The sequence below is a fragment of the Arachis ipaensis genome, chromosome B01 (assembly GCF_000816755.2).
Source record: "Arachis ipaensis cultivar K30076 chromosome B01, Araip1.1, whole genome shotgun sequence".
NCBI classification, from domain to species: Eukaryota; Viridiplantae; Streptophyta; class Magnoliopsida; order Fabales; family Fabaceae; genus Arachis; species Arachis ipaensis.
In genome coordinates this window covers 1187034-1196216 of record NC_029785.2, presented here as the reverse complement: position 1 = coordinate 1196216, position 9183 = coordinate 1187034, and the positions used below count along the sequence as shown (strand labels likewise).

Here is a 9183-nt window from a genome sequence, read left to right as displayed (position 1 = left end):
GAGTAAACTTTATTTGAGTATATTTTGGTAACTATTTCTTTTTAAAAGATTTTCACTGATACACTAATATCAAAAACTTGTTTAAAAAAAGAAATCAATTTCAACAAAATTTTATTTCTAAAAAGTCATGATAATTGTTGCTATCAAACAGGACAGATTTTTTCTAAATTTAGTTTGCTGACAATTAATAAAACTTTTTATGTGATCATTAATTTGCTTATATAATCTTTATCTACAATGTGTTAAAATAATAAATTATATTTGTAAAAAAGATATTAGTTTTTGGAATAAGAGATTTGATCTTAAATTTAAATTTTATCTTAAAAATTTATTTTATCTTAAATTAAATTTGATAGGTTAAAAATTTAATGATAAGAGATCTCTACTTATATTTTTGGTGATACACTAAATTAATTTGATTCTCAAATACTCTTTTTAATATTTTGGATATCCAACTAAAAATGATAAGTATGCCAGAAAACAGTTTCAAATATCATTTTTTAGATTTACATGTAAAAATGATCTAGCTACTTGCTAAATTTGATGGATCTCATATAAAAATGACAATTTCGTTGGTTAAGAAGATATATGGAATTTAACGGTTGTCCTAGCCAAAAATTCCTAAAAATATAACATATTAAGAGATTAAAGGATATTTGGAAAAAAAAAGTATATACACACACTAGTATATTAAATTTAGAATAATTAGAAGTAGCTGATTAAAATAATTGAAATGAGATACATTTAAATGTTATGTTTATGTTAGTAATTTTTAATTATATAATTTTTAAGATTATAAATTACTATTATTTTATTTACTTTTTATTATAACTTATAATGAAAATGAAAGTGCAAATATATATAAAAATAAATAAAGCAATCTATTTTGGAAAGGGGTAAGATTTGACAAAATGATATTAGAAGAATTACCATAAACCCATTTCTTTTATCATTATCGTGGTTTTCATCATTATATTATTCTAATACTAAACTCCATTTGTATCTCTAAAAAAAGTAATGATATTGAGACTTGTAAAAAGCTAATAATGAGATTTAATGAATAAGGAAAGAATCAATAATTAATAATAAAATTCTAAGAAAAAAAATCAATTATAAGATATATTTTAGAATGTAATCACTTTGAAATTTATTTATTATAAAATATCAATTCGTAGAAGTAATTGAGATATAATGAGAATCAATCTCAAATATAAAAAAGTTTAATAGTTTGAGTTGGGAGAGAAACCTATAACATACAAGATGCCTTTTGGTGTGAGCTTTTTAATCGATTTTTTACTATATTATTCTATTAAGGAAATATTCAACCATGATATATAATTAAAAATGAGATTTTATCGATTAAAGATTTTGAAAAATCAATGGGGATTTAATTGAAGAATAAATTATCATTTATATTCATAAAAAATGTAAATACTGATAAAATGTATTTATGAAATAAAAAACTCACATTGTAATCACGGAAGATGATTTTTATATGCTAAGTCTGAGTATTGATTTTTTTTTTAAGTTTTTTTATGGTAGTATTGAAGTCTTTCTACGTACACATTTTTATCTGTTTGTCATTCTACTTCTTTCTAAAATTTTGTTATATATGCATGGAATAAAATCTGTGGTTGATTCCTGAATACAATTTTTCTACCGTCAATATTAACCCTTGACAGCAAACAGCATAACCAACAATAAAAATTATGATTACTTCACTTATTTAAATCAATGAAATGAGAAACTAATACAAATTACTATACTAAACCAAAAACAGTGGCAAATTCTGAAATTAATACACATCAATAACAAGAGCACAATTCTATAGATAATACATATCAATAAACAGAATAATTCACTATACATGGTCTCACTAATTATGCAAATCATACATATTTAAAAATCAATAAATCAGTCATTACACTAAGTCACTAAATTCAGTAAGTATATTAAGGCCCACTTTGGATAAACAACTTAATTAAATTACTTTTGAAGAAATAACTTAAATAATAAATGTTTATATTAAAAGTAGCTTATAAATAAGTTATTTTGTGTTGGGTTTTTTAATTCTAAAAGTACTTATTTTAAGAGAAAAGTGATAAAAAACTTTTTATTAAGAAAGAAGTCATTTTTTAAAGAGTGAATATCCCACCCGACCCTGACAATTACCTCACTGGCAAATTTGGTTGGACTCTTATTCTCTCCTCTAATTCTTCTACAATTCGTTTTACATCAGCTGACTTATAATGGTTGTCTCTACTGCAGGTGTGTTCATTAACAAACGTCTTCATCTGATAACTCAGAGAAAAGGATCTCTTAACACAGTATATTTGTCAAAGACATTCCTCATCACAGCATATAGATTTGCTTCTGGTTGAATCATATCTAGGAAAGAATATGCTCCTTTCAATGTTGATGTTGAACTTCCGAACTATCTTTTTGAAATGGTTGAGGTGTTTCAAACTCCATCTCCAACTCCAACCAGAGTTGCTAACAGGAGCATCGACGTTGCTCTGAGGAAAGACTGAAGATTGATCAGCATCTTTATCACTTGCTATGCTTCTCAATTCTTCTGACTTATAGCAATGATATCTAGAATTTTCATCAGAGAATTCTTCCACATCAGCAGGGACATAGAAGGTTAGAGGCTTGTCAGAATTAGGGTTGGGTATGAAGGATTGTCCAGTAGAGGAAGGCCTCTTTACTGATCTTCTCTTGTTCACCTTAGACCTTCCCTCAACATGTTCATCTAGGATGGTTTCATTATTATAGGGAGTACTATTTATACTAGAGAATGGAATTGGATCTGAATCAGAGTTTGAATGTGAAAGTGAGTTTCTATATAGTTGTAGAATGTATTGTGTTACTTATTCAGCTCCTTGAGCTTTATTTTGACTGAATTCTGAGGCAAAAATTGTACTTAGAGATGTTGAATCAACAGTATGTATTAGCTGTTGGTCTTGCTCATTCGGGTACTATGAAGGCTGGGATTAATTGGATGGTAGCTCATCTGGTTGCACAAGTATTATAGGAGGATGAGACATCTGTTTTGATATATAGGTTGGTGGAGGTGGTTATTGAGGTCCTTGTTGGGCCACATTGCCACTGTTCTCCTTTTGGTCTTAACTTCAACCTGGTTACTTGTTTTATGGGACTCTTCCCTATTCTGGGCCTCTCCTTTACTATGGCCATCCCTCAAAACTTATACATGTCCCAGTATTTTAGCATCATTATTATCTTCAACAATTATAAATAGAAAAAAAAAAATATATATATATATATATATATACTATTTATAAGGGTAATATTAGGTAGACAAAAAAAAAATAGCTAGAACTTGTTTTATTTAATATTAATTAATTGTTATAATAATTAATGAATGTTAAATAAGACAAATTATGACTGTTTTTAACTGATTTTCTTTGGTTACCAAACATTTTCTAATAATTATTATACATGCTATAAATAGATTTGCATTCATTTATTTAACTCCTCTTAGGGTGGAAGCTACTAGCTAGCTAGCTAGCTAATTATAGTTATCTTTTATTTAATATATATGGTTAATGTATGTAGGGAGCAATAATAGATCAGATCAATAATAAGCATTAAGTAATAATTAAAAGCTACTTGTTCTTGTATATATAATACAATTAGATTTGGATCTTCCAAAGTTTGAATTTTACTTTAGAAAATAAAGTATGATTTCTCACCATTAATTTTATAAATGGGATCAATAATAAATATAAAAAATATAAAATTAATAATAAAAAATCACACTTTATTCTTTCTTAAAAAAAAAAATGAAAGGATCTATTTCCCTAACTCACACACACTAGAAAAGCTCTTCAATCACAATTCACAACCTAATTAAGTAATTATTGTTGTCATCCAATGACATCTTAGGAGGCAAATAGGTTTGTCATTAGTAAAAGCATTCTAATCACTTTATATTACTTGTTATTATAACTTAAATAAATGTTCTCTTTTAAATAACTCATAACAAGGATTCAAGAAATTGACCGAATTTTCTTCTTAAATTTATATATATAAACTCAAATGAAATTAAGATTGCTTTTACTCTGCCACATTTCTCTCCCTAAACATTAGTTTTCTTTTTTCCCTTCCAAACAAAAAAAAGGCTAACCATATTGGATCCCTAAAGAGAATTAAAATTTGCAATTTAGTCCCCGTCGGTCAAGAAGTGTTGATTTAACAGAATATTCTCAGAATATGCTGAGAATATTCTGTTAAAATAGAGAATATACTAAGAATATTCTATTAAATCAAATACTTTTTGAACGACGGGGACTAAATTACAAATTTTAGTTATCTTTAGGGACCCAATTACAAACTTTTAAAGTATAGGGACCAATTTGCAATTTCACTGAAAGTGTAGGGATCAACTGTGTAATTTAACCTATTTACTATCATCAATATTTTGTGTCATGAATCTTAAACACAATAACTCTTAACATCCACTTCTTGATGTACAAATAGCATTACTACCACTACTACCAAGAACATGTATATATATATAACATAATATTTATCTATTTTGGTTCAACTTTTGCTGAAATTGTGTATCCTCCACTGTAGTCAAAGGCACTGTTGTTGTCACTCACATTATCCTTATTCTTTGCAAAATTTGAAGTATCAATGTAAGGATGTTTCATCATTGCTCCACCCTTGGTGGCTCCAAAATCAGTGGCAGATGAAGAAGCAGAGGTTGAGTTTGTGTTCATTCCATCATTTTGCAAGATTGTCTCAAGTGCCTTAACAACCTCACTCATTGTTGGACGGTCAACGGCTGATTCCTCAACACATTGCAAAGTCAACTCTAGGAACCTACCAAACCCAATGAGGTTTGGTGTGTTCCTCAAAGTTTGATCCATTAGTTCTCTCATTCCATAGTGTTCTTCGTCGTGCCGGTTGAACGCCGTCCGAGCTTCCCGGACAATGTACTTACCCTTTTCAATGGGCTGCCTCGAACTTATGAGCTCTAGCATAACTACTCCGAAGCTATACACATCACTTTTTTCAGTTAGTTGTTGTGTCATGTAGTATTCCGGGTCCAAATAGCCCTGTAAAGATGTTAAATTTTGTCACCAAGAACTAGAATGAATCTTGTCACAAATTAAAAAATTCACTTCTCATGCACAAACAGTATAAAATAGTTTTACACGGACATTTAATCGTGTAATTTGGGTCTAAATAGCCCTGCAAAAGATGGTAACTTCCTCATCAAGTTATTGAGATAAAATCAGAACAAAGATTTTGAACAACATAAGTGATAGTGCAAATGTTTCTTACCAATGTTCCTTTAACCTGAGTAGAAACATGTCCTTTCTCACTGTCTGATACTAACTTAGATAGTCCAAAATCTGCAACCTTTGCTGTCAAATTTTCATCTAGTAAGATGTTAGTGGATTTCACATCTCTGTGGATAATTGGAGGGTTGGCAAGTTCATGAAGGTAAGCGAGTCCTCTGGCCGAGCCAAGGGCGATTCGAAGTCTCCTCTTCCAATCAAGATGAATGTCAGATCTTCCTACAACTCAGAATTGAAAACAGAGAACATTATTTTTCTTTTTTTGTTCATTTTTTCTTTTTCAAATGCTAAAAATGAAAATACAAATCAATCAGTTAAGCATGGAAACTAACCTGACAAACTCTCTCTAAGTGTTCCATTAGGCATGAATTCATAGACCAACATTTGTTCTCCTTGTTCGAAGCAAAATCCGACGAGTCCAACGAGGTTCTTGTGATGAACTCTTGAAAGCAACTCAATTTCAGTCTTGAACTCTAGGCCTCCTTGCATTGATCCTTGCTGAGCTCGCTTGATCGCGACGATTTTTCCATCAGGAAGCACCCCTTTGTACACCTGAATTAACAAACATTCACTAGAACTAAAATGAAAGAAAAAAAAAATGTTAACAATTAACATAGAAGCATTAAAAGTCTAACATACCTTGCCATAACCACCAAATCCTAACTCATTGCTTTCAGAGAAATTACTAGTGCTCTTTTTCAGTTCATCATATGAGAACCATCTTGCACCCTTTAATTGTGGTGCACCTCCACTATCCTTTCCACTTGGTGCCCAAGATGCTGGATCACAAAGATGAATTCACATTGATTCTCAAAGTTACACAAGTGATGATATAATAAGACTTTAAATACAATCAAATAGATAAAGGAATTACCAAAAGGTCTGCTTAATCCTATGGCTCGCTCCGCGCGCTTCTTTTGCAGGATTGCATATACTGCTAAAGCTATCAGGCTCAGAAACAGAACTGATGAGCCTACTGCTATACCAATAATAGCACCAGTGCTAAGAGAATTTCCTTTGTTAGAATCTGAAATAATTCCAGGTTAGTTGCATAAAGTTGCAAAGATAAGGCTTTGTTTGGTAAGTGTCTAGGGACAAGAAATAAAGAGACATTGAGATTCGAAGTAGCAATTTCATACTTGAAGTTACATTCGATGATTCACTCTATTAAAGGGACTAAAGTGAATCACGAATTGTAACTTCAAGAACAAACTTGCTATTTCTGAAATCTCGACGACTAATTTGAATCATGAACCTTTACTCAAGAGTTAAGGTGTAATATATTTCTATGTACCTGGGAAAGCATAAGGGAATGCAATGAAGTAATAAGGTCCAAACTCCTTAGGAGGCTTGTAAGTTTGGTTGGTCAAATCAAACCCAATTCTTTGAACTTCAGTCCTATTGAAATATTGTCCTGATGGAGGAAACAAAGCTAGTTGCACTTGAAGATAATCATCACCATTGAAGAAAGGGTTTTGCAAAGAAACTGAGCCAGGTGTTAGGTCCAACTTCACCCACAAACTCATCTCAAGTTCATGGAAAATGTTAACATTTGAGAGTTCTCTAAACAAGGGTCCTCTGAAGTACAACATCCCTTCATAAGGGTATGCACATTCACAGCTTTGAGGGCTAAGCTTTTGATCCGGCGGACAAGATTTGCCTGCGCAATTCGCCAAGCTTGTCGAGTAAGGCTGCTTAGGCTGCTGCTGAAGTTGGCAGTAGTTTGTGTTTGAGAGAACACTGCACACTGGATTTCCTATAAGGCTGTGAAATTCAAGAAGAGATTAAACATTTATAATCATTAATCAACTTCCTAAACCATGCAAATGTTTTCTAACCAGATAATTACATCAATGTGTTCTTGTATTGCGAACGGAGGATTACTGAGGAAATCTGGTTGTCTTGAAGATCAACAAGCTGCAATTGTGGACAAATGTTGTCACCTAAGTCTAATGTATTGTTCAATGCATTGTTCCTCAGTTTCCTGCAATGCAAGTAACATAAATTTTTATATAACACAATAAAGGTAGGTTCAAAACAAGGATCTTAGGAACCTACACTTGCTGAATTTGAGGAATGCTGAAGAGCTTTGATGGAAGAGGACCTTCCAAGGATCCAAACTCCATAACACTTCAAAACAAATGTACATTAATTTTTCAATATATCAGTTTATTTGTTCGAATCGGTCGTTACTTGGAAACGAAGTTAGTAGTTGGTAAGTTCTTACAGAGTGGTGAGTGATGGTAGAGATGAGAACCAGACTGGAGGTTCAGAGGGATCAAAGGAGTTGTTACTAAGATCCCTACACAATATTATAATTTGATTAACATCATAAGTAAGATAATATCATATTAGAGGAAAAATTAATTAACATAAACTCATGCTAATTTACTTACACATAGTTGAGGGTATCCATGTGACTTAAATCTGGCAAAGAACCTGTCAAATTATTGTGTGCTAAGTTCCTGAAAGATAACACAACATTATTATTATCATTATTATCATGATTACTAAGGTTATTATAAAATACTAATGTGTTCATATCTGAATATAAGTACTCACAATTCATTGATGTTTGTAAGGTTATTGAGATTCGTAGGAACCTCTCCTGTCAGGGAATTTCTATCAAGCCGACTGTTATAAATTGAAATTATAATCATTAGAAACAATATATAACTAGTCAAATAATATAAAGAGAAAAAATAAAATTAGATTGGTAGAAAGAGTTGAAAAAAATTTATTAAAAAACTGAAATATGAGGCAATTACTTACAGAACCTCAAGTGTCTGAACTAGTCCTAATGTTTCTGGTATAGCACCAGATAAATCATTTCCATCAAATAATCTGCAAGGAAAAAGAAAAAGTTGTTAAAAATGGTAAAATAGATGACATCACAAGCTTATAAACACCAATTTTTGGAAAAATAAAATAAAATACATGAACTTACACATGTATGAGCACCATGTCAGAGCTGAAAAGTTTGGGGGAAATGGTACCTGAAAGCTGGTTCTTATTGAAATGGCTGCATTAGATTACAAATACAATTCAAAACAGTTATTATAAGATGAAGGGAATAGTATACTGCTTCTTACATTATTCTTTCTCTAAAAAAAAAAACTAAACATAAATAATTTTTCAGTATTTAAACATGACAAATTCATCGAAATTTCGTCTTTCCCACTTCAAAAAAAGAACATACAAGTCTTTTCTCGTACAGGTACAAGTTGGTTATAAGTTTGTTATTTTTAAATCGGAATGATTTTACCCTTTATATTTTATTAAAGGGTCGAATTAAGTGATTACTCGAGAAATAATAAATAAAAAAAATGAGTCAAAATACTAACAAGTGCTTAGCCTTTAGAAGTTGGTCTAATCCAGGGGTGGTGGAGGTTGAAACTGGAATAGGTCCTGTGAGTTGATTATCTGCCAAGTCTAACCAATAAAGTTTGGAGAGTTTACCCAATGAAGGTGGTATTTTTCCAGTGAAGTTGTTTGAGTTTAAGGCCCTGTGTATTCAACCACACCATTATACAAATACAAATACAAATACAGATACAAATACAAGATTTGTTCTTACAGAAAGGATAGCTGTGAAAGATTTCCCAATGCATCCGGAATGCTGCCACTGAAGCTACAACCAGCCAAGATGCTGACACAAATTAAGGAAAGAAAGTATTAGTATGCATTTTTTTTTTTGTGAATATAAAAAAAATGGATCTTGTTTCTTAAGGAATCTTACAGAATATTCAGATTGCTTAAGTCTCCTATCTCTGGAGACAGGGAACCTTTTAAACCTTTGTTGAATGACAAGTCCCTACAGTTCAATAATATAGTTAGCATAAAACATGCTAGG

General features: G+C 31.1%; 1 protein-coding gene across 6 annotated transcripts in view; it reads right to left on the bottom strand.

Moving 5' to 3' along the window:
* Positions 4383–9183, bottom strand: part of LOC107620708 (probable leucine-rich repeat receptor-like protein kinase At5g49770) — a 6366-nt gene continuing 1565 nt past the window's right edge. For 5 of the 6 annotated variants that reach the window (XM_021113575.1, XM_016323586.2, XM_016324139.2 and 2 more), the window contains exons 5-20: positions 9070–9144; positions 8908–8979; positions 8675–8836; positions 8278–8352; positions 8103–8174; positions 7893–7964; positions 7727–7795; positions 7558–7632; positions 7389–7460; positions 7180–7314; positions 6625–7094; positions 6205–6357; positions 5970–6109; positions 5663–5882; positions 5314–5549; positions 4383–5084 (exon numbers count right to left, since the gene is read on the bottom strand). In XM_021113575.1, coding sequence (XP_020969234.1) covers positions 4554–5084; positions 5314–5549; positions 5663–5882; positions 5970–6109; positions 6205–6357; positions 6625–7094; positions 7180–7314; positions 7389–7460; positions 7558–7632; positions 7727–7795; positions 7893–7964; positions 8103–8174; positions 8278–8352; positions 8675–8836; positions 8908–8979; positions 9070–9144 — 2629 coding nt within the window. In that variant the 3' untranslated portion in view covers positions 4383–4553. The other variant, XM_021113620.1, reaches the window with a different exon arrangement.